The sequence below is a fragment of the Podarcis filfolensis genome (genome assembly GCF_964270895.1).
Source record: "Podarcis filfolensis genome assembly, chromosome: 1".
Classification (NCBI taxonomy): domain Eukaryota; kingdom Metazoa; phylum Chordata; class Lepidosauria; order Squamata; family Lacertidae; genus Podarcis; species Podarcis filfolensis.
This window is the reverse complement of record NC_139604.1, coordinates 5,846,191-5,872,757: the sequence shown is the minus strand read 5'-3', so window position 1 is coordinate 5,872,757 and position 26,567 is coordinate 5,846,191. Positions and strand designations below refer to the sequence as shown.

The following is a 26,567-nucleotide window of genomic DNA, read 5'->3' as shown; positions in this document are numbered from 1 at the left end:
CCCCCCACCTTCCAGGTTATTCAAGGTCTCCCAACGCTGGAGAAGATTTCTGGGGAGCATACTGGGTGGCAGAGAGGGGTATCCAGTGAAAATTATCTCTCCATCCCCCTCTTCTGCCGGGGGGGGGGGCGCGACTCCTGTGGTCAGAGTTCCACTCAAAATATAACAGATTCAAGTCCCCTGTCATGCCTGGGTTAAGCACAAGACACAACCTCCCTAACCAAAGCATGAATGGGCTGCATGCAGCCTCTGCTCCAGCTGCTGTAGTAACAGGCATGTGTGATAAGTGAAAACCCACTGGGCATGCCCAACTCTTGTGTGGATTGTTCTGTAAACCTCACAAAACATAATCCTCTGCCCCATAGGGATTGTAACTTGTCAGAAGTGGGAGGGAAGGGGGGCGATGACTCAATGCTCAATTTTTAATCTGAACTTCTAAGTACTAAGCATAGCATTGTAAACCACCACAGGGTGAGCAAGCTTTCTTAATCAAGAGTGCAACTCTGCTTTTCATTAATACTACACTGCAAGCATCTAGTAGTTAAGCAAGCTGTGTAGTTAAAGATGGACAGTCTATTAATGAGAAATCAGGGCAGCATGTCACTTCAGATTCTTAGCTATGGCCATAAGCATTCTTCTATAAAGGTCACAGCTGCACATTACTGAAACAAATTATAGGCACCAGGGGAATTACTCCTTGGTATAGCATGACACGAGTGTGTATTGTAGAGGTTTATGCACATCACAATGTGCATCAACACTATATATTTACTGACGTTTGCTTAAGATACAAATGCAAGATTAAATAAAGAAAAATAAATACAAAAAACCACCTCCAAATCAAGGCAATGCAATAAACCAAAGAAATTAAGGCTGGACCATGCTATACTAGACACAACCCAAGAGAACAAAACAGCTAAAGTAATTAATCTGAGGAGCAGAAATTATCATGCTGAGAGATAAACATTAGCAAAGCACCAAAATAGGAAGGCAATAATATTCTATGGTTTTTGGGAGCATCATATCCTTTTATCAAAAAGGATGATATCAGATATAACACAAAAAGGTAAAACCAGACTTGAGCCTGGCTTCGGCTGGGGAGGGCGGGATATAAATAATAATAATAATAATAATAATAATAATAATAATACCTCTGGGATGTATCCACCTGAGCGTTAAAGAATTCAAATGTGAAAATGCTTATCTGTGGTGTTAAAAAAAAAAACTAAACATACTTCACATATAGGCTCATGGAGTTTGAATTGGTGGTGGCTGACCAGGAAAGAGATCTATAACCATGGTGATTAAATAAAAATGTTCACCCTGTGTGCTCCAGCTGTGAGAGAAAGGTAAACACCACACTGGGGATAATTAGGAAAATGAGTGAAAATAAAACTGCCAATATCATAAAGCCCTTCTACAAATCTCTAGTGCAACCACATTTGGAATACTGTTCAAGTTCAAGTTGCCTCACCCACGAAAAGCATATTGAAGAACGGGAAAGTATTTAGAAAAGGGCAACCAAAATGATAATCCCTACATGGAAAAATTACAGTATTCGTGGAGTGTAAAAGGTGACAAGATAGAGGAGTATAAAATTATGTATGGTGTCAAGAAAGAAGACGGATGCCACCCCCGTAATACTAGAACCATGGGCTACTGAATGTCGAAAGATTCCAGAGAAGCAAAACAAAGTACATCTTCACAAAGCAGTTAAATTATGGATTTCACTCCCACTAGATGTAGTCATTAGAATCACAGAAACACAGAATCGTAGAATTGGAAGTACTGCAACTCCAGTGGTCATCAAGTCCAACCCCCTGCAATGCAGGAATCTCAGCTAAGGCATTCATGACAGATGAAGATCCAACCTCTGCTTAAAAAGCTCCAAGGAGAGTCCACCACCTCCCCAGGGAGATCTTTCCACTGTTGACTAGCATTGCACGGGGTAGATTAGATTACCCTTGGTGTCCTTGCACCAAGTTGCATTGTTTTAAAGGGTGAGTGCACAAACCCATGGAAGATGAAGTCTATAAAAAGCTGCTTGCCATGATGGCTGAGTACTACCTCCCATATTGGAGGTAGAATGCCATACCAACTACTGGAGAGCACAAATGGAGAGAATGATGCGGTGCTCAGGCCCTCCTTGTGGACTTCCCATGGGCATCTGGTTGACACGGTAAAAGAAGGATGTTGGACTAAATGGGGTCTTTAACTAATCTAGCACACTTCTTCTTATGTTCTTAGTTTTGTCCATACTAATGTTGACTATCACTTCTGATCTCTGGAAGATGGCAAACGGAGCACAGAATGAATGGAGCTCCGACAGATCTGAGCCCCGTGGAATGTCAGGGGAAAATGCCAAGGTGAGGCGTACCCCAAAAAAAGTCTTGAGAGGGTTCTTAAGACGTTGAGAGGTCCAGCAGATTGCAAGGAGCTCTCCTGCAATTCCCAGACCCCTGCGCTGAAAGGTTTGGGAGAGTGGGGAAAAGAAGCAGGTTTGAGTGCAGTCTGGGCAGCAACATGTCTCCACAGGAGCAAAGCCTTAATGCTACGGCCACCAGCAGAGATTTCCCGTAACTAACATTCAAGCTGACGGGAACGTAAGAAGATTTACTATTTAAATTAAGATTAATTCGGCACCAGACGAAGGATTGAAAAAGAAGTCCGTTCTTCGTCTTCTGGGTAATTAACTGTACATGGAAAAAAATTGCAAGTGGAAAACTATTATCTTATTTGATATTTACGGTGTGGGCCTACTGATGGGAGAATTCAAGGCAACTGAAACCCATTCTTTATTGTTTGACATTGCTACAGGATTTTAAAGCTGGCCACAACTTGGTATTTGTGTATGGAAAAAGGAAGGTTGTGCCACAACTCTGACAACATCCGAGAGCCCTTACGCCTTCCAAACCGTTTTGTCAGTTGCGGGGAGGAAAGGTTAAGGCAACTGAAATCTACTCTACTTGGCTTGTTACTGATACTGGAGTATAAAAGTGGAAACTGGATTTTGAACTGCAGCCGCTGATAAAACTGAACTCAGCAGAGGAGATTTGGATTAAGACAAGTACTTATGAACCAGATGGGCCTGTTCTTGCCGCTGCTTGTCCACCGGGTTTCTCTTACGTACAGCAACCCAGGTCATGTGGCCAGGCGGGGGGGGGGGTACAGTGATTTTTAGTAAGTCATTAGCTTGAACCAGGCGTCCTATTGGGAAGACCTAGTTTTCTGAGTGCATGTTCCAGAGGTCGGGCAATAGGGGCAGTACAGGACTCCTTTTGGTGTACCGAACTCCCCGTTGCACCAAGGATTCCCTGCCTGAGCTGCTTCAGGTCGTGGCGGATGTTCTCCTGGAGACACCTAGTTTTGTTGTCCTGGGGGATTTTAAGATCCATGCCAACTTGACCTTACAAGGGGCAGCTCAGGACTTCGTGGAAACATGGCCTCCATGGGGCTGTCCCTGAATAAATTTGGCTCAACTCATAGTCGCGCACATGCCTTAGACTTGGTATTCACCACTATGGATATGGGTGGTCTGACACTAAGTAAAAGCGAAACAAAGGAAGTGCCATGGTCAGATCACTTCCTGGTGCAACGTAACTTCTCTGTGACCCTTCCCATCCACTGAATTTAGTACTCTCTCTCTCTCCTGGACAAATAAGTGCTAATTCTTATGGATATACTGTTTCTGTCACTTTTTTAAGGTAGATATTTGTTATATATGAAAATCAACTTAAAATTTGGATTTTATGTTTATTGCATATGTGTATAAAGTACATGGGTTGAAAGAACAGAGGTAGTGGGAAAACACAGAAACGGTTATTGTTTACTGGGAGCTTACATGGAATGGTCTTGAAACTGATAAGGTGGTGGTGAAAACTGGCTGTTTTGAGAACAACGGAAAGATGAAAATATGACAATGATTAAACAGAGTTGAGTCTGGACAGAAGGGCCCAAGTACAGGACCTGGGGGATATATCTCAATTTGAATTGAAATTTATGAAAGAGATGAGGGAAAGTGTGGCTAAAATAACAGATGAGTTTACAACCCGAAAGAATCAAAGCATTAAAAAAGTGACAGAACCAACTGAAATAATAGAGTCTTGCACAACAGACAAGACAGTCTGGAAAGGGGCATCAGAAATAATAGTCTTGTACAGGGAGAACTGAGGCAAAAGTTGTGAGAGGAAGCCTGAAAACTGGGAAAAAAGATTAATATGAAGAAAGCCCAAAAGAACAGAGTAGATTTGGAAGTTTCGTGGTTTAGGCAGAAAACACTTGAGGAGGTTGTGGTGGAGAAAACAAGGCAGAAAGTACAAGGAAAGACGAGTTGGATTTGGAACTTGCCTCAACTGACAGATGCCTGCTGATGAAATTAAAGTACGCCAAAGGAAAAAGAATGGGAAATAATCTTGGAAACTGTTATTGTTTATGTGCAAAATATTGTTGATATTGGTACTTTAGCAGGCTTTGATTAAACGCTTGCAATTAGCAGAGATGTGTTAGTAAGTTTTGATTAACTATGTGTAATTATTACAAAATTGGGTAAATGGATATAGAAATGTAAGAGGATTCTGTTTATATAAAGAACCAGAAGAGGGGATGGAGGAAAGTCTGGAGATTCCTGGATTCTCGAAGAAAAGGTTGTGAAAAGATATTGCTATACATGGGGATTGGGGGTAAAAAATGTTATTTTTATTGACGTTAATGTGGACTTAAATTGTGAAAAACAGTAAAGATTTATTTAACATACTAATGCTGACTATGAATAAACCTCATTAAAATATGAAAACTTAGTTGAGGGGTGGCTTACAGTAGTCAAAATTTGATATTGATGGTATATATTCAACAGGCTTGAATGTCCAAGCAATCTTGTCTACCTTCTTTGGTACAGCTATAAAACCTATTCCCCTTTAAACCTGCTTTTGCTTTTCACAGCACATAATCCAAGTTCAGTTCAGAAGCTTAATTGCTTCACCTCTCATTACTGTGACATGGCTGCAGACATACTGCCCTTAGTCATTTGACTAATTAAATTACATCAAAATATTGCACAAAGAAGCTATGACCTCTTTTTAATACAGCATATTGGCCATGACATAGTAAGGAGGGTAAAACCAAAACCACAAAAGTCCTGAAAATTTACATTATCACAATAGAAGTAATTTGTAGTAATTTGTAGACAAAACTGTTTGGGAGCAGCCTTCAGTCGGCATACAGTTTGAATTAATTATAAAATATGAATTAACAAATTTATGCACTTGTTTCAAGTTTTCACTATATAAGACTAAAACCTTTGACAGTACAAAATCATGCTGTATAGGTCATACTGTTTTATATGCGTCCATTAATGCCCTTATAAAGGTTAGCATACCACACAAGGTCAAGCAAGCAATATAACAATATTCTTTCCCAGCAATGAACATGTTGAAATGAATTATATTGGTCACACGGAACACATGACAACACACAGACAAAAGCAAGAACAATCCTTCTTCATTAATGGCACATCAAACTAATTCTAACAGGCTGAAATCATTAATGAAGTATCCTGAGGCAGAACAAAGTAATTACTACACTGTCCTATCAAAATAATTAGATATTTTCAGATGTTCCTGATAAAAATTGTCTTTAATAAGATTCAATATTATGCAGTAATAGGCACTGAACATATACTCCTGGTCTCTCTGAGCACTGGCATCATTGTATACAATATAGGGGTTTCTCGCCTCCTCAACAACTTTGCCCCGTACCCCCCAAAAAGCGGGGCATTACTTACTTCCTAAAAAAAGGTCAACAGCTTTGACCTGAACCCCAAAAAGGGGGTAGATTACGGAAAGTTTTTAATTCTGCGAGTAGATCGCAGTCTCTTGGGAGTTGGCCATCCCTGCCCTATACAGTTTAGGATTAGTGGAAGTCAATAACTGTTTGCTCTGAGCTGACCCTGCCAATGCACTACGTCTTCTGACACTCGTCTAGCACTAATTTTGGTTCCTTTGCAGCATGCGTGAAGACCTTTTTTTATTTTCACAAACTTTTTAGAAGGCAGCCCTGTTTCTGAAGGCAGTCCTGTTTAGGGAAGTTTTTAATGACTGACGTTTTAATGTATTTTTAATATTTGGTTGGAAGCCGCCCAGAGTGGCCGTGGAAATCCAGCCAGATGGGCAGGGTATATAAATAAATAAATAAATATCATCAACATTACATTTTTTAACACAGAGAGTTGCTAGTGCTCTGTTTTATGAAATAATTTGATTAAACGACAGCTTTAAATTTCTTATTTTAATTGTTATTTTAATTGTGCACGCCTAGTCACTATAGAAAAAAAAGTTATCCTGAACACATGTCCATCTTGGTAAAGTTATCCTGGTCCATCTTGGTAAAGTTATTTGCAAACATACTTGACATACATAAGTAAAAATAATTTCTCCAGTCTGTGTCTAAAAGATCCATGGCTTTTCAACTTCCATCATGAGCTTCATGGACTTCCAAAAATGGAAGTTTTCATAAACTGAAAGAAGCTTCTTGACTCTCATATGTTATCAAGTTGGTGGTGGTCGTTGCTACTGCTACTGGTGCTGTTGTAAATGATAATAATAATAATAATAATAATAATAATAATAATAATAATTCAGTTTATTACCTTCCTGTCACCATCAGGTCCCAGAGTAAATTACAACAATTTAACATTCACTATTTAATTTTTTTAAAATTATAGTCAAAGGAATAGGGTGGGTCTTGAAAACATATCAAAGACCAGAATAAGAGGTGTATCTTCAGCATATAACAGAAACCATATACCGTATTTTTCGCCCTATAGGACGCACTTTTTCCCCTCCAAAAATGAAGGGGAAATGTGTGTGCGTCCTATGGGGCAAATGCAGGCTTTCGGTGAAGCCTGGAGAGCGAGAGGGGTTGGTGCACACCGACCCCTCTCGCTCTCCAGGCTTCGCGGACCTCTCCGCAAGCAGCGGGAGCGCTCCCGCTGCTTGCGGAGAGTTGCCTGCATGCTGAAGCCTGCTCGCACTGAGCTCAGCGCGTCCAGGCTTCGCGGACCTCTTCGCAAGCAGCGGGAGCCAGCGCTGGGCTCCCACGGCTTGCAGAGAGCTGCCTGTTTGGGGGCTGGGGTCGGGGGAAGCTCAGGCGGGCCTCCCCCGCCCCAACCCCGTGCCTGGGGGGGAAATAATTTTTCCCCTTTATTTCCCCCTCAAAAAACTAGGTGCGCCTTATGGGACGGTGCGTCCTATAGGGCGAAAAATACGGTAATAATAATAAAATATTAAAATGTAGCCTCATCGCAGAAGGAGAAGGAAAAGAAAAAAGAAAGAGAGGGAGGGAATCAAATTGGCTCCAAGCCAAAGGCCAGGCGGAACAACTCTGTCTTACAGGCCCTGCGGAAAGAAATCAGATCCTGCAGGGCCCTGGTCTCATGAGGCAGGGCATTCCACCAGGCTGGAGCCAGTGTTGAAAAGGCCCTGGCTCTGATTGAGGCCAATCTAACCTCCTTAGGGCCTGGGACCACAAGGGTGTTGTTATTTATGGACCTTGAGGCTCTCCGTGGGGCATACCGGGAGAGGCGGTCCCGTAGGTACGAGGGTCCTAGGCCTTGAAGGGCTTTAAAGGTCAAAACCAGACCTTGAGCCTGACCCTATACTCCGCCGGGAGCCAGTGCAGCTTGAAAAGCACTGGGTGAATATGCTCCCATGGCAGAGACCCCGTGAGGAGCCTCGCTGCAGCATTCTGTACCCGCTGGAGTTTCTGGGACAGCTTCAAGGGCAGCCCCGCGTAGAGCGAATTACAGTAGTCAAGCCTGGAGATGACCGTTGCATGGATCACTGTGGCCAGGTCGGGGCGGGAAAGGTAAGATGTCCAATGCATGATGTGTGCATGTCTGTTTTTCTATCACTTATCTGTTTATTCCACTTGATGCCTAAGAAGCAAAGAAAGTTCTGCTGTCCAAAGGTGATGTTAAATGTTAACTACAGAAGACTTGTAGTTTGAACTAAATCCTGCAACTTCTAGCAGCACTTCTGCAACTTCTAGGATAATCATCATCATTATCTGCAGCAGGATAAATGGATGTAAGAAATATAAAACTATTTTTTTAATCACTCATTCTGAAAGGGGAATGTGGCATAAGAATTTCTCTGTTTTCCAAAATGAGTTAATATTTCACAAAATGTTACAAATCGAGATAAACTAAGATAAAGTGGCAGAAAGATGGTGGAAGACCCTGAGTGAGAGGCAGGGAAGTGGAGATCTCCCAGGGTGAGAGATAAAGAGAGGAGAGGAAAGCTCCCAGGTGAGGGTTGGGAGGGTCTGTCATTTTCCGAGAAGGAGGTGAGCAGGGATGAATCAAGAGCTTACTCTGAGCAAGGAGAGACAGATGCACTTGCATAGTTTCTGCCCTTCAGATATCCTGCTGCTGACTTTTCCCACTCCTATTTTTTAGGATGCTGTTAGTAGGTATGTATTATGTTTCACCACTACACCAGTGATTGTAGATTCCACAGTGGTTGTAGAGATGGTTGCTGGGATGATATTGTGCATATGACATTGCTACTCGGAATTTGTGTATTATGTGTTGTTGTGCATTATAGCCATATAAATGTCTTAACTTTTTGTATTGTATGGATTTTATGTTATGACCTAAATTGTTTATTATGTCCTACATTGTAAACTTTTTTTTTTTTTACTAAGGACGGTATAGAAATTTTAATATAAATTACGTCATCTCTCCCTTGACAAAGTATAACCAATGATGTTTCAGTGCCTAATTCATGTCCAAAGCCAGAAGAGCTCTGTATGTGGAAGGGGAGGGGGGGAGAGACAGGACAGTGAATATTACATGTATTGGAGAGGAATTTCCACAAGAGGGAGCCAAAAGTTCCATTTCAATCCTAAAGCATTTTTTAGGAAAGTGTACTGCTTTCAATATAAAAATAATTGCTGACAATTCTGTGAATGTTATTTCATATTGGAAGATGTCTTTCTATCCAATTTTCACTTGTCCAGATTATTTCCCAAGTCCAATGCATAAGGCATGTCTGCAGGACAGGTGCTGCTATAAAACTGTTTTACCAAACAGATCCCATGCTGTACCAGTCATCTGTTGACCCAGTCATCTGGAACAGTGGTGGCAGGTAAATGCCGAAGTCTGTGAAGCTGTAGTGGGAGTGCACTGTATGTTGTTCCTTCAGCACCATACCTGAATTTTTGTGGGTGTGCCTGTGCATGCTTTGGAATATATACTTTGTCCTCTACGCAGTGAATAATCAGCACCACCCCAAGGTCTTTTTTAAGCAGGGAAAAGTGCCTCTGAATGTGTATAGAATGCATTTGCTTCATCGCATAACCAACTTAGATGCCTGCCACCCTGCTTCAGGGTTCATAGAATCATAGGATTGTAGAGATGGAAGGGACTCTGAGGGTCATCTAGTCTAAACTCCTGCATTGAAGGAATCCTGCCCACAGCCATCCCTGGGTGGGCTCAAACCACCAACTTTCTGGTTAATAGCCAGACTCTCTGTACCACTAGGGCATCCTATCTATCAAAACCTAAAGAAAAAGAGCCATACTGCTTGGAATTAGTATAGTACAATAACTCTCTCTCTCTTTGCCTCTCTTTAACTAGCCTGATGATAAGTTGGCAAGAGTGGTTGAGTAGTAAATATTTTCAGTGAATACAAAAATCTAGCTTGCAAGATTATGTTTCTGAAGAATATCAAAAACCGTACAAAAGTAGTAAAATAATGTGTTATCAGGATGAAAATTCATAATGTGGCAGGTGAGCTTTTGGGTTACAAAGAGCTCTTCTTCAGGCTGGATGCAAGTAAAAATGAGGAAAACAGCTGTTTCTGGAAGGCAGGAAAGTGTTTAGATTTAAGAGTGGCCATATAAAAGCTTTTTCAGTCTAATTTATCTAACATCTTTTAGTCTGGGGAGCACTTCAAAAACAAGCATCATAATAAAATGATGTAAGTAGCAAAATTCACTTTTAAAATAATGTAAGACTTTAGTACACAAAGGCAGGATCTGAGAAGCAAATTATAAGGGTGTTATTGATGCATGTGCTCTGAGATTCCCACTTTGGAAATACAGTGGTACCTTGGTTCTTGATCTTAATCTGTTCCGAGAGTCCGTTCAACTCCTAAAACCATTCGAAAACCAAGGCGTGGCTTCTGATTGGCTGCAGGAGCTTCCTGCACTCAAGCGGAAGCTGGGACAGACGTACAGCTTCCAAAAAACGTTTGCAAACTGGAACACTTACTTCCAGGTTTGCGGCGTTCGGGAGCTGATTTGTTCGGCAACTAAGCCATTCAGGAACCAAGGTTTGACTATACAAAAACAGATAATCGGCTTCTCATCAACAATCATGTTCCCAAAGGGGCTATTATTCAGAGGCACACTGTCTCTGATAGTGGAGGCATTAACAAGCCAGCATGGATGATACCCATTGATAGTCTCATCCTTCATGAATTCATCCAATCCCCTTTTAAAGCTATCCAAGGTGATGACCATTATGGCCTCCTAGGGGAGCACGATGCATGGCTTATGTGTTGTGTGGAGAGTTACTTTCTTTTGTCTGCTGAATCTTTCAATTCTTAGCCTCACTGGATGTCCCTGAGACAGAGTGTTATGAAAAAGGTAATAAAAACTTTTCACCATGCCCTGCATAAACTTCCATCGTGTAACTTCTTACTTGCCTTTTCTCTAAACTGGAAAGTCCCAGATGCCACAACCACTCTACATATGGTAGTCGCTCCATCCCACTGATCATTTTAGTTGTCTTTTTCTAAACCTTTTCTCACCCTACTCTATTTGAGGTGAGATGACCAGGACTGTACACAGCATTCCAAATGTGGTTACATCACAGTTTTATATAACAACATTATGATAATGGCAGTTATAATAGTAATAATAATTTTACTATTTATACCCCACCCATCTGGCTGGGTTTTCCCAGTCACTCTAGGTGGCTCCCAGCAGAATAGTAAAAACATGATAAAACATCAAACATTAAAAGCTTCCTGACACAGGGCTGCCTTCAGATGTCTTCTAAAAGTACGATAGCTGTTTATTTCCTTGATATCTGAAGGGAGGGTGTTCCACAGGGTGGGCACCACTACTGAAAAGGCCCTCTGCCTGGTTCCCTGTAACCTCACTTCCCACAGTGAGGAAACCACAAGAAGGCCCTCGGAGCTGGACCACATTGTCCGGGCTGAATGATGGGGGTGGAGATGCACCTTCAGGTATACAGTACCAAGGCTGTTTAGGGCTTTAAAGGTCAGCACCAACACTCTGAATTGTGCTCAGAAATGTACTGGGAACCAATGCAGGTCTCTCAGGACCGGTGTTATATGGTCCTGTCGGCCACTCCCGGTCACTGGTCTAGCTGCCGCATTCTGGATTAGTTGTAGTTTCTGAGTCAGCTTCAAAGGTAGCCCCACATAGAGCAGTGGCCCAAGCAGGAGATAACCAGAGCATGCACCACTCTGGTGAGACAGTGCACAGGCAGGTAGGGTCTCAGCCAGAGTACCAGATGGAGCTGCCCTGGACACAGAATTGACCTGCACCTCCATGGACAGCTGTGAGTCCAAAATGACTCCCAGGCTGCACATCTGGTCCTTCAGGGGCACAGTTACCCCATTCAGGACCAGGGAACCCCCACATCCACCCACCCCCTGTTCCCCAAGAACAGTACTTCCGTCTTGTCAGGATTCAACCTCAATCTGTTAGCCACCATCCATCCTCCAACCGCCTCAAGACACTCACAAAGGACATTCACCACCTTCACTGGTTCTGATTTAAAGGAGAGGTAGAGCTGGGTATCATCCACATACTGATGAACACCCAGCCCAAACCCTCTGATGGTATCTCCCAGAGGTTTCATATAGATGTTGAAAATCGCTGAGAAGAGGAAGGAGCCCTGAGGCACCCCACAAGTGAGCACCCAGGGGTCTGAACACTCATCCCCCAACACCACTTTCTGGACACAGCCCAGAAGAAAGGAGCGGAACCACTGTATAACAGTACCCCCAGCTCCCAACTCCTCTAGACAGACCAGAAGGATGTCATGGTGAGAGATCCAGCAGGACCAAAGCTTTCACCTTTGTCCCTAGCCCGCTGGAGATCATCAACCAACGCAACCAAGGCAGTTTCAGTCCCATGATGGGACCTGAATCCCAACTAGAAGGGATCCACATGGTCCGTATCCTCCAGGCATGCCTGGAGTTGTTCAGCTCAATAACCTTGCCCAAGAATGGAAGTTCTATTTCCTATCCATTTCCTAATGATCCCTAGCATGGCGTTTATCTTTTTCAAAGCTGCCACATCCTGGAAGAACATCTTCAGCAAGCTATCCACGAAACCCACTAGGTATCTTTCCTGGTTACTCACCACCAGTTCAGACCCAATGGAGATATAGCCTTTTGCCTCAATGTACCGAACTTTACACTTGCTAACCATAAATTGCACAACAGACTTGGCTCCCTCTCTGTTCACCCCTAACTCTAGATTCTTTATGAAGAAGTTTAAAAGCACTACTTCCCATACCAATCCTTGTGAGACTCCACTGTCTACAACCCTCCTTTGGGAAAACTGTCCACTTATTCCTACTCTCTATTTCCTGTTTCTTAACCAGTTACCGATCCACAACAGGACCTCTGATCTTATTTCAGGACTGCTAAGCTTATACAGGAGTGTTTGGTGAGTGGGCAACAGTTTGACCTTAAGTCAATATCCCTGACAGTGTCTAGAGCAGGGGTCGGCAACGTGTGGCCCATAGGCTGGATGCGGCCCATGAAGACCGTTTTACTGGCCCACGAGCCGCCCCTGAACCGAGCCACCCGCTCCGTGAGTCCCCCATGCACTGCGCTAAACCAGTGCAGCACGGGTGCGGAGACTCAAGCAGTACCGAAAATTGCGTCTGCACACACGCAGATCACGTCTGCGCATGTCCAGATGCCGAAAATTGCTACTGTGCAGGCGCGATTTTCGGCGTCTGGGCATGCGCAGAAACAATTTTCAGCGTCATGGATGTGATTTTCGGCGTCATGCTGTGCCAATCCAGCCCACGGACGATCTCTGTGGGAGTGATCCGGCCCATGGCCAGTAAACCTTGCCGACCCCTGGTCCAGAGAACTGAGACACATGAGAGTTGGATGGAATAACACCTGATAATGATTCTTAAGCATTCAACATATTAGATTTCATATACAGTACTCTAAGAGGGTAAAGGGGACCCCTGACCATTAGGTCCAGTCATGGCCGACTCTGGGGTTGCGGCGCTCATCTCGCTTTATTGGCTGAGGGAGCCAGCGTACAGCTTCCGGGTCATATGGCCAGCACGACTAAGCCGCTTCTGGCGAACCAGAGCAGCACATGGAAACATCATTTACCTTCCCGCTGGAGCGGTACCTATTTATCTACTTGCACTTTGACATTCTTTCGAACTGCTAGGTTGGCAGGAGCAGGGACCGAGCGACAGGAGCTCACCCAGTCGCGGGGATTCAAACTGCTGACCTTCTGATCAGCAAGTCCTACTCTACAATATAGTTAATGTGCTTAATTTCAAAACTTGTAAAAAACTATGGGTGGCAACAGGGCCAGACCACCCATGAGGTGGGATGAAGCCGCTCCCTTGGGAAGAAATCACACTGGAACTGGTGCTAGTTTCTGGTAAGAGAAAGATTTCACTGGAAATACCCACCTCATAGGCATCACCACACATCCGAGGTAAGAGAGGCGGCGGTGGCAGCACGTTCCTGTTTCACCTCAGGTGGCAAAACAGGATGTGCTGCTCCTGGGTTGGACAGCATCTGCATCAATAGTAAGCAGATTGTCCTGAAAGAAGTGAGCCAGAGGCAGCAGTGAAGCATGATACGCCTTTATGTTCTTACCAGGGTGGTATATCTGCATGCGAGCTATAGCACTGCAGTCTGTGGGCACATGACTAAATGCTCTTCCATACAAAATAATCCTCATCATATAGAAAACTAGATGTCAGAGAGAAATGGTCTCCCTTGACCTTCTCTTTGACTTCTAGATGTTGTTTTTATGTGCAGGGAAAATGTTTGCATGACATATCATTCAACCATGAAAGCCTCCACAGTCTGAAGTGGTAGAGCCCAGACACATGTTTATAGATCTACAGCATGACTCAAGATCTATTTTTTACACAACTTGATTCAATTAATAAAAAAATTCCTTCCAGCAGCATCTTAGAGACCAACTAAGTTAGTTATTGGTATGAGCTTTCGTGTGCATGCACACTTCTTCAGATACACTGAAACAGAAGTCACCAGACCCTTATATATAGTGAAAGGGTGGGGAGGGTAAGATAAATTTGAATTAGGTACTCCTTGATACTATGTAGGAAAAATTATTTACCATCCTGAAAGACTCTCTCCACATTCAGCCCATAGGTAGCACAGGTTTCATAGTAGGTAGATCTTTTCAAATCATTCGACAGTTTCCGCGCTCTACCATCATCAATGACGCGAGGATTACTGGAACTTATAGCATCTACAAAGAAAACAGTAGGGTAATTTTTTCATCAAATACAAAAACAAGATACAAAATTTTAAATAGAAATTTCTGAGAGTATTCTTTAGATCAGTTTCACTTCTACTTTAAAATTATTTTTGAATTCCTATTCTAAGGTATAGGAATTATGGAATTAAATGCATAAGCACCTAGCATTTGGACCAGTGTCTTGAGTCATGCACACTAGAATGCTTAAACATTATTTTGTTCATATTTATCAGAACAACCTTAAACTATTCCCATGTACCATTTTAAAAGAGCTACTGTCTGTGGCCACCACAAGTTCATTCATTTCTTCCTTTCAACCCCATGTGTTTCTCATAATTGGACAGAATTCAATAGGGTTTGTAAATAAACTGGGACTTTTGTGGGCAGAAAAAAAGTCTGCATCCCCATAGAAATGTAGAAAAATTTAGAACTGTGACCTTCAAGGACATCATACACCTAAAGTGTGAATATTACAGCTAGATTACAAATAAGTGGCATACTTGATCTGATTTCAAAAGCTCATCAATCATGAATTCTAGTAGCTTAAGAGGAAACTGAGCATTAATAAGTTGTTTTATTATTACCGTGGGGGGGGGGGAGGATATAAATACACACATTTCATAAATTAAAGCAAGGGGTTTCAACATTGTTATTAGACAGCAAACAGCCTGCATAGTGCAGGGGGAGAAATACTCTCAAGAGGCGGCTTTGTACATTATCAGCAGAAGCCACAGAGGAAGCTCAAGATCAAAGAGTTGTCCCTAGAAGGTAAAATCTATAATTCCCATCCAGCTGGGAGATATCAATGCTCCCCACATGGAGGCAGCTTTGGCATTACTCCAAGAATATCAAGAAGAATTACGGGTCATGTGGGTCTTCTGAGTTTTTGTAGCAATATGCAAAGCTAACCTTGCTGTCTTTTGGGAATCTTGTGTCCAAATCAACTGGATGCTTAAAAAAAGAAAAACATTGTAGAAACTAGGGGTGTTTGTCAGATTTGAACAAATTCCAAGTCAAGGTGGCTAGAGGGATTTTAGGCTTATTCAAACTGAGGTAAAGTGAGATCCGTACAAAGCTGAATCAGTTGAAGCAGAGATGATTCAGATTTTTTTAAAAAAATCTGCAGATAAGCACGTACTAAAATAAAATGAAATTTAAAATGTTTCCTGGGTATTTTAAAAATAAAAACTTAATGAGTCCACACAGAAGTCCTTCTACCTATTTGCCTTTAATTTTACAGGAACTATCCACTCCTAGGAGAGGGCCTACTATTCCTGCAAATTTTACCCATTTCTGCCAAAAGTAAACAATTTATAGCTGTTCTTTGATCACCCAGTAATGAATGGGGGGAGGACCTATGAAGCACAACAGAGTGAGGTGGACTGCTTCCTGAGGAGATGATTGGAGGTTTGAACCAAGTCTTGTGGTTGGGGCACATCCATATTAGAAACTCACACTACGGCTTCATGAATTTCCTTGTCAGTGTGCATTTTTTGGAGAGAAAAATTGATCTGATGTGTAGAGATCTTTCCTATTCTAACTGATTCAGGAGGGTTCTGGAAGCTTCTCTGTGATACAAGCTAATGCAAACTGGAGGTTTCTAACCAACAAGCAAGTTTTTATTCTGCCTAAAAACAGACAGAAGGTTCCTGATGTTTGCGTTATTCCTTTGGAGAATCTGAACAGCTGATTTGGACTGGTTCTGTCATCTCTTTCAGACAAGGTCATGCTGACTATAATAAAAGGTCAGAAAGAGCCTGAGTTTCTTTTTTTTTAAAAGATATTTATTGAAATTTTACAAACAATAAAGAATTACAGAATAAAAAAAGAAAAATAAAAGGAAAAAGAGAAAAAAGAAATACAAAAATACCAAGAAAAATACAAAATACATGAAAAAATAAGAAAAAAATACAGAATTAAAAACAAATCAATCTTTTCACATCTTATATTTCAATTACTTGTTTCCTGACCTCCTCACACCTCCCTTTTTTGTATTCCAATTCACATAGTTAATTCAGCAAATCCTTACCCACTTTGTTTGTATCTTAATTATATATCTTAACATATTATTACTTTATATATTTCCATCTAATTATCAATCCTTTTTTAGATATTCTTTTAACTTTATTACTAAAGCCATCTCATTTCAATCCTACATCATTTTAACATTCATTAATTTTACAATGTTTCTGCAAATAGTCTTTAAATCTTCTTCCACCAACTCTTCTCCCTGGTCTCGGATTCTGCCAGTCATTTCCGCCAATTCCATATAGTCCATCACCTTCATCTGCCATTCTTCCAAGGTGGGTAGATCTTGTGTCTTCCAGTACTTTGCAATGAGTATTCTTGCTGCTGTTGTAGCGTACATAAAAAAAGTTCTATCCTTCTTTAACACCAATTGTCCGACAATGCCCAGAAGAAAGGCCTCTGGTTTCTTCAGGAAGGTATATTTAAATACCTTTTTCATTTCATTATATATCATCTCCCAGAAAGCCTTAATCCTTGGGCACGTCCACCAAAGGTGAAAGAATGCGCCTTCATTATCTTTACACTTCCAACATTTATTATCGGGCAAATGGTAGATTTTTGCAAGCTTGACTGGTGTCATGTACCACCTGTATATCATTTTCATAATATTCTCTCTTAAGGCATTACATGCCGTGAATTTCATACCTGTGGTCCACAACTGTTCCCAGTCAGCAAACATTATGTTATGTCCAACATCTTGTGCCCATTTTATCATAGCAGATTTAACCGTTTTATCCTGAGTATTCCATTTCAACAACAAGTTATACATTCTTGATAATGTCTTAGTTTTGGGATCTAACAGTTCTGTTTCCAATTTTGATTTTTCCACCTGGAAGCCAATTTTTTTGTCCAAGTTATAAACCTCCCTTATTTGATAATAATGAAGCCAATCTCGCACTTTATCTTTTAGTTTCTCAAAACTCTGCAGTTTCAGTTCGTCACCCTCCTGTTCCAAAATCTCCCAATATTTTGGCCATTTGGCCTCCATATTGAGCTTTCTCTGAGCCTTCGCTTCCATCGGTGATAACCACCTTGGTGTTTTATTTTCAAGTAAGTCTTTATATCTTGTCCAGACATTGAACAGTGCTCTTCTGACAATATGGTTTGTAAATGCTTTATGTGCTTTAACCTTGTCATACCACAAATATGCATGCCACCCAAAAAACATTATTAAAACCTTCTAAATCCTGAATGATTACCTCCTAGGTGATCAAAAAATTGTGGAGAAAGCCCAAAAATCTCTGGCGGATTATTTTGCAAACAATTATAATAAAGGCACGAAAATCAACACGGTTTGGGATGCTAGCAAGGCGGTTATGAGAGGATTCTTCATCCAGCAGAATTCAATCAAAATTAAAAATAGAGAGAAAGGAAAGAAGGAAATTCTAAGACAAATAATGGACAATGAACAAAAACTGGTTAAAAAACCGAACAATGAGAAAGTAAAACAGAATATAAAGGCGTTGCAAACACAATTTGCGATGATAATCAACAAAGAGGTGGAATGGAATATAAAAAGAATGAGACAAAGGAATTTTGAATCGGCGAACAAATCAGGAAAATGGTTAGCTTGGCAAATCAAAAAAAGAAAAGAACAGAGTACAGTTAACAAAATCATCGTGGAGGGAGAAGAAATAGATAGCCCAAAAGGCATCAGAAAAGGATTCTTGGACTTTTACAGACACTTATATAAAAGAACAGAGAAGAATAATATGAGAAAAATAGAAAGATATTTAAAAGAAAAAACGGTGCAGAAGATCCCGACAGAAAAAAGAGACAGGCTGAACACCCCAATTGAATTAGATGAAATAAAAGAAGCTATAAAAGAACTTTAAAAAGGGAAAGCTCCAGGACCGGATGGATTTACAGCAAGATACTATAAAGAGATGAAACACATCCTGTCGTTGCCTCTGAAAGAAGTTATGGACAATATTCTTAAAGAAAGAGAAATCCCGGAAACATGGAAGGAAGCATTTATCACATTCATTCCAAAACAAGACTCTGACTTAACACAAGTAAAAACTACAGGCCTATTTCACTACTTAACACAGACTATAAAATTTTTGCAAGTATTTTGGCGAAAAGGATGAAAAAAATATTAAAGGATATTATACACAAGGACCAAGCGGGTTTCTTACCTGGCAGACAAATGAGAGACAATGTAAGGAATATAATTAATATTTTGGAATATTTGACTGCCAGAAATGAGAAACAAGCTATGTTAATATTTGTGGATGCAGAAAAGGCCTTTGACAACATATCTTGGGATTTTATGCTGAAAAGTCTAGAATATATGGAGGTAGGGAGGAATTTCTCAATGGAATAAAAGCAATTTATACGGAGCAGAAAGCTAAATTAATTGTAAATAATGTGATTACAGAGGAAATTGGGATATCTAAAGGTACACGACAAGGGTGCCCACTTTCACCATTGTTATTCATCATGGTACTGGAGGTTTTTCTAAAATCATTAAGAGAAAATGAGGCAATAAAAGGGGTTGAAGTAGGCCGGAATGAATATAAGGTGAAAGCCTTTGCCGATGATCTGGTTATAACGGTGGAAGATCCTTTGGAAAGTATGAAAAATATACTTATGGAGGTAGAGAGATTTGGTCAAGTGGCAGGATTTATATTGAATAAGAAAAAGACTAAAATAATTGTCAAGAATATGGACTCAGATAAGATTGAAAATATACAGCAGCAAGCAGGTATAGAGGTGGTGAAAAAGGTGAAATATTTAGGTATTTGGATAACCCCCAAGAATATAGATTTATATCAGAATAATTACACACCAGTGTGGAATGGGATAAAGAAAGATCTGGATGTGTGGGGACGAATGAAATTATCGTTTTGGGGAAGGATTTCAACGATAAAGATGAGCGTGTTACCAAAACTATTGTTTTTGTATCAAACGATTCCAATAATCAAGGGGACTGGGGTTTTTAAAGAATGGCAAAGAGTAATTTCAAGGTATATCTGGCAAGGAAAGAAGCCAAGAATTCAATTTAAGTTATTAACTGATGCAAAAGAAAGAGGAGGCTTCGCCTTGCCAGACTTGAAACTGTACTATGAAGCCTCAGGTCTCTGTTGGTTAAAGGAATGGATAAAATTAGAAAATACAGAGCTGTTGGACTTAGAAGGATTTGATAATAGATTTGGATGGCACGCGTATTTATGGGCTGGAAAGAAGAAAATCCATAGAGGTTTTGGAAACCACATTTTCAGAGGACCGTTAATAGAAATATGGGAGAGGTATAAAAACCTACTCGAAGTAAAAACTCCACACTGGTTGTCGCCGTTAGAGGTTATGACTGTTAAAAAAATCAATATGAGAAAGAATTGGACTACATATGGAAATTTGATCATTAAAGAAGGGGGGAAATGGAAAATGAAACCTTATGAAGAAGTGAAAGAGTTAGTGTATGATTGGCTACACTATTTTCAAATAAATGAAATGTTTAAGAAAGATCTTAAAGAATATGGATATGCAGAGAAGGACTCTAAATTTCAAACAGAAATAATAAATAATGAATATAAAATTCTATCCAAAATGTATAAAATATTGTTGGAATGGCACACAAAGGATGAAGAAGTTAAATCAGTCATGATAAAATGGGCCAGAGATATTGGACATAACATACAATTTGATGATTGGACAAAACTATGGAATGAAAGTATTAAATTTACTGCATGCACTGCATTAAAGGAAAATGTTATGAAAATGATATATAGATGGTATATCACACCAGTAAAACTAGCAAAAATGTACAAAACATGTAAGAAGTGCTGGAAATGTAAAGAAAAGGATGGTACATTTTTTCATATGTGGTGGGAATGTAAGAAAGTGAATAGCTTCTGGGAGTTGATATATAATGAGCTGAAAAAAATGTTGAAATATACATTTGTTAAGAAACCAGAGGCCTTTCTCTTAGGAATTGTTGGTAATGAAATAAATAGAAAGGATTATAAAATTTTCCAATATGCAGTGACAGCGGCAAGAATATTGCTGGCCCAGAATTGGAAACAAGAACAAATACCAACGTTGGAGGAATGGAGAACGAAGCTGATGGACTATGCAGAACTTGACAAACTGACTGGGAAGATCAGATACCAACGAGATCAAAGATTCATCGAGGACTGGAAAAAATTAGCAGATTATTGGGAATGTATAAGTGATAACGAAATAACGTTAGTGGCATTTAAAGAAGCTCTGTAACAGAATAAGAAATATTGCAAAAAAGCAAAATATAAGAGGGGGGTAAGCATAAAGGTAATATCAAAATTTGGAAATGTGTATCTAAAAAATTAGAATTTGAATGATTGGCAGAGAAGCTGAAGGAAGTCAAAAAAATTGGAAAATTTATTGTAAGCTGTTAATGTGGCACGAATGTATGGAAAATTAATAAAATATATTTAAAAAAAATAAAATAAAACCTTCTAAATCCAAAATGTCTGTGTTCTCAAGAAGCAGCCATTCTTTCAACCAGCAAAATGCTGCTGATTCATAGTAAAGTTTAAGGTCTGGCAGGGCAAATCCACCTCTATCCTTTGCATCAGTTAATATTTTAAATTTTATTCTGGGCTTCTTGCCCTGCCAGACAAATCTAGAAATATCTCTCTGCCACTTCTTGAAACAATCCATTTTGTCCAAAATTTGCAATGATTGAAATAAAAATAACATTCTTGGCAATACATTCATCTTTATAACAGCAATTCGACCAAACAAGGAAAGCTTCAAATTTGACCATATTTCAATATCCTTTTTCACTTCTAACCAACATTTCTCATAGTTATCTTTAAATAAGTTTAGGTTCTTAGCGGTCATATTAACCCCTAGGTATTTTACTTTCTTAACCAGTGTTAATCCCGTCTCCTTCTGAAACCTCTCTTTCTCAATCGGTGTTAAGTTTTTCTCAAGAATCTTAGTCTTTAATTTGTTCAACTTAAATCCTGCTACTTGACCAAATTCCTGTAGTATTAGAACTAATACTCTTTTAGTACTAGATTCTGGCTCCTGTAATGTCAATACTAAGTCATCTGCAAACGCTTTAAGTTTGTACTGTTTAGCTCCGACCTGAATACCTTTGATCAAATGGTCCCTTCTAATCATGTTTAGCAAACCTCCAGGACCGAAATAAAAAGCAATGGGGAAATTGGGCAGCCTTGTCGTGTCCCTTTCTCCATCTTAAATTCTTCTGTCACCACATTGTTAACTATCAATTTAGCCTTTTGTTCTGAATAAATTGCACCTATACCATTTTCGAAACCTTGACCAACCCCCATCCCCTGAAGATTTCTCTTCATAAAACTCCAAGAAATATTGTCGAAGGCTTTCTCCACGTCAACAAATATCAAAACTGCTTTTGTATTAATGTTCACTTGCAACTTCTCTAAAATGTTAATTATATTTCTCGTGTTGTCAGACAAGTGTCTACCCGGGAGAAAGCCAGCTTGATCTTTATGTATCTCCTCAACTAGTACTTTTTTCAGTCTTTTAGCCAAAATATCTGCAAAAACTTTGTAATCCACGTTATGTAGGGATATGGGGCGGTAGTTCTTAAGTTGTGTTTTTTCGGACTCAGTTTTCGGTATAAGTGTAATATAAGCTTCCTTCCATGACTCTGGCGCTTTTTCCCCCTCCAAAATTTCATTACAAACCTCCTTTAGTGGTCGAATTAGCCAATCTTTCAGAGATCTATAATATTTTGAGGTTAAACCGTCCGGCCCTGGAGATTTGCCCAACTGCATATTTTGGATGGCACCTTCCACCTCCTGATCTGTTATTTTATAATCCAGCATTAATTTATTTTCTTGAGAGATTTTTTGTAGTCCATTTGTTCTTAAAAACTGGTCTATATCAGTCTCTTTCTGTGGCCCTTGTGTATATAGTTGTTTAAAATATCTCTGGAAGCACTTTCTAATCTCCACTGGATTCTGTATATTCTTTCCTTCCACTTCCAAGTTTGTAATGGTGTTCAGTTTTTGTCTTTTTTTCATCTGCCAAGCCAGCAGTTTCCCACATTTATTAGCCGATTCAAATGTATTTTGTCTCATCTGCTTAATTTTCCATTCTATTTCCTGATTTATCATTTTCATATATTGTACTTGATACAACTTTATTTCTCTCAGAATCTCTTGCGACTTTGGTTTCACTCTTAGTTTCTTCTCTCCTTCTTTTATTTTCTCCAAAATTTAATCTTTTTTCTCATTTTGAGTTCTCTTCTTTATTGCATTCTGTTGAATCAGAAACCCTCTCAAGAAAAGAGCCTGAGTTTCACTTTTCTCTCTCTCTTTCCCTTTGGTGTGGTGTTCTGTACATAGTATGCGCTTAAGTGTTAAGGTTTAAGTCTTATTATAAGTTATTGTAAGTTTAGGTTAAGTCTGCTGCAACTGGATTTCTTACGGACAGTGCCAATCTTGAATCTATGGATTTGTGACCACTATGCTCATTTACCTTCAGTAGCAGTAATAATTCTGCTGAATGAAATACAATTGCCTCTGGTCTATTTTTTGGGAATCCTGCAACGTGTTTAAGTTCTTACTCTGCTAACTATATGTTGAAGTTTTGCTCTGGATCAATATTGAGTAGAATTCTTGTCACTCCTCTCTCATGAAGGCTGTCGTTGGAAACCGCACTTTTCAGAACAGAAAATTCTTCATATTTGAAGAAAGGAGACATCAATAGCCTTGCAAAACTCTAGAAATTTCGCTTTTTGCTGTGCAGAACAGGAAGTTGTTGAAGCTCTTATGACAACAAACACAAAGTCATTTCTCATCCTCTGATCCAACTTGTTTGCTACCCTCCCTACATGCTAATTAGATCTTGCCTAAACAAAATGCAATTTTTCAAATCCAGTCAAGAAGCTGACTGAATTTTTTCCCTAAAAAATATTTATGATACTACTATTCAGGATTATGGACTCAACTACATTAGTCAAAAAGTGTTTTGAACATGCAACACCAGATGGCGCTAGAGAGTACATAAAACTTCTATGAGATTTTCCATAGCATCCCCCCCGCCCCCCCGTTCGTAGATCCACCCTATGTATTGGTAGTAAAATGACAGGCTGCAGCATGTATTTGTTTGTGTACTTTGAATCCATTCCCAATCTTTACAATGCAGCAAGCCAGAATAATTCATTTTGGTTTCACATAATCCTTTTGCTTTTGAGGCTAAGTGTAGGTCGTTTACAGAATGAAATTATCCAAGATGAAGCATTCCTATATAGGAGCCCCTTCTGCTTCTATGTCATAAAGGGTATCAACTGAAGAGCTCATTTTTCCTCAGATGGTCCCTCTGCGGGATTTTAGATATAACTCAAACTTATAGCTGAGATGAACCAAGACGAAATTAGACAAATGATCCAGTTGCAATTTTAAAAGAATCTATATTTTCATTAACTATCTAGTGAAGATTTTATTAATTCAACTGAATAGAACCACTATTACGTAAATATTTGACACAACCATTTTAATCAACTAAACTGTAATCTACACATTATTAATCTAAACCAGTCATGTCCAAAGTCTGGCCCGCAGGCCAATTGTGGCCCGTATTCCTGTTTAATATGGCCCCATAGGTAGTTTGGCAAAATCTATCTCTTGTGGCCCCCAGTGAAGCCCCGAGTGCCTCTCAGGACCCCTGGGATCTCTGGATCTTTCAACGCCATGGGACTGCACGTCCTCAGCCTGTGTTCTCACAATCTCTTGGACATCACAGGATTTGGTGTGTTCCTTCTCCCTGCGCTGTGTCTTCACCACACACAGCCACAAAGGCAGGCAATTCATCTTTGCTGCAACTGAAGAGAACCTGCACTTTCCATCTTTATTCAGGACAGGGGACAATAGACAATAGTGCAAAAGAGTGCATAAAGCTAAAAGTAAAAAGATCAAAGTTTATTACATGAGGCTACAAGACACTGCCTCCAGAAACTACCCCTCACTTGTGACCCACCAGCATTTATAACTGTACATTACAGTGTAACTTCATTTGGAAGAGATCTCTGGCGAATTCTTGTTGGCACTGGAACTGCACTCACATGATCTCTTCCCCTTCCGGCCAATTTCTAAAATGGTGACTGTAAATAAGAGAAGGAAAGTTGACAGTGAGGGCCGCCGCTTCCAGGACAGGTGGAAAGTGGAATATTTCTTCAATGAAATACGGAATCACTGTGTTTGTCTGATATATCAAGAGACTATGGCTGTTTATAAGGAATTTAATGTCAAGAGAAACTACCAGTCGAGACATAGCACATACGACAAGCTAACAGGGCATGAACGCAGTGAAAAGTGTAGGCAACTTGAAGCTGTTTTAATGTCAGAACAGAGATTTTTCACAAGAGCCCATTAGTCAAATGAAAATGCCACTAGGGCGAGCTATGAGGTGGCAACATTAATTGCTAAAAAGTGCAAATATTTTGCTGAGGGTGAATTTATCAAAGAATGTGTTATGAAAATGGTTGAGAATAGCTGTCCTGAGAGGAAGCAAGGGTTTGCCTGGCTCGTAACACTGTAGCATGGAGAACTGAAGATATTTCATCAGATATTAAGAGACCATTGATGTCCAAAAGAGTGGATTTTGACTTCTTTTCAATAGCCTGTGATGACACAGCTCAGCTGCTGATTTTTATGAGAGGGGTGGACGATGAAATGAATGTGACTGAAGAGTTACTTGACCTCCAGAGCCTTATGGACCAAACAAGAGGAAAATATTTGTTTGTTTCTGTTAGTTCCGCCAAAATGCCTTGGAACAAAGTTACTGGGATTATTACTGATGGGGCACCTGCCATGGCTGGTGAACGAAGTGGATTATCAACCCTAATCTGTAACAAGGTGATCGAAGAAGGAGGCAAAGCTATTAAACTCCATTGTATCATTCATCAACAAGTTCTCTGTGCTAATAATCTCAAATATGATCATGTTATGAAACCAGTGCTGAAGACTATTAATTTTATTTGCTCTAAAGCCCTGTGCCACATCCAGCTGAATACGAAGATGTTTTGTATCACAACCATGTAAGGTGGCTCAGTCGGGGGTCTGCACTGCAGCATTTTTACTCTCTCAGAAAGGAAATTGGAGAATTCTTGGAAACAAAGGGACAACCGATGCAAGAACTATCTGATCCTATTTGGCTGGCTGATTTGGGGTTTTTAGTTGACATAACGAAGCATCTGAATGTACTGAACATGAGTCTGCAGGGGAAAGATGCAGCTGTGAACCAGCTTTATTCACACCTCAAGGCCTTTGGAACAAAAATGCAACTTTTCCAAAGGCAATAGTCACAAACACTGCCCAATACCATACATTTTTCAGCGTTGCAGGAAATAATGAACAGTTTTCCACAAGACAGTAGCAGTGCACAAACAACCAGGTATGCAGCAGACATCACATCTCTGGCTGGGAAGTTTAAACGAAGCTTTCAGGATTTTGCTGCTATTGAAAAGGAGATCAGCCTTTTCTCCTTCATCTCCATTCTCTGTTGACCCCAATGATGCTCCAGATCAGCTGCAGCTTGAGTTCATTGAGCTGCATTGTGACAGTGAGTTACGCAGTCGTCACCAACAGCTCTCTCTTGTGAACTTCTACCGCCAACTGGATAAGAGCTGGTTTCAAGAGATTCAAACATTGGCTAAGAAAATGCTGAGCTTGTTTGGCTCAACATATTTGTGTGAGAAGACATTCTCTGCTATGAACTTTAACAAGAACCGCGTGAGGACAAGACTAAGTGACTCTCATCTGCATAACATTTTGCGAATCAAAACCACTGTCTTTGAACCAGATCTAGCCTATTTGCTGCAGTCCAGATCTCAGCTTCACCCTTCACATTAGTACAGGCAAGTTGTTGTTTTTTTCAATTGAGATGAATACACTGTAAAATCTCAGTTAATGTCAGTTGGTCTAAATCAGGTATAAATATATTTGGACACAACATGTATACCTGGTGTTATGTTCCTGTTCATATTTTTTGAACTTAAAAGTTGACAGACAACCTTTATTACCAATAAT

General features: G+C 40.1%; 2 protein-coding genes across 13 annotated transcripts in view; one reads left to right on the top strand and one right to left on the bottom strand.

The window, feature by feature from the left end:
* TRPM8 (transient receptor potential cation channel subfamily M member 8) overlaps positions 1–26,567 on the top strand; it is a 474,483-nt gene that overhangs the window by 308,614 nt on the left and 139,302 nt on the right. The gene's annotated exons all lie outside the window — the stretch shown is intronic.
* Positions 1–26,567, bottom strand: part of AGAP1 (ArfGAP with GTPase domain, ankyrin repeat and PH domain 1) — a 323,065-nt gene that overhangs the window by 236,197 nt on the left and 60,301 nt on the right. For all 7 annotated transcript variants that reach the window (XM_083627256.1, XM_083627251.1, XM_083627254.1 and 4 more), the window contains one exon: positions 14,392–14,526. In XM_083627256.1, the coding sequence (XP_083483382.1) occupies positions 14,392–14,526 (135 nt within the window). The remainder of the gene's footprint in view (positions 1–14,391; positions 14,527–26,567) is intronic.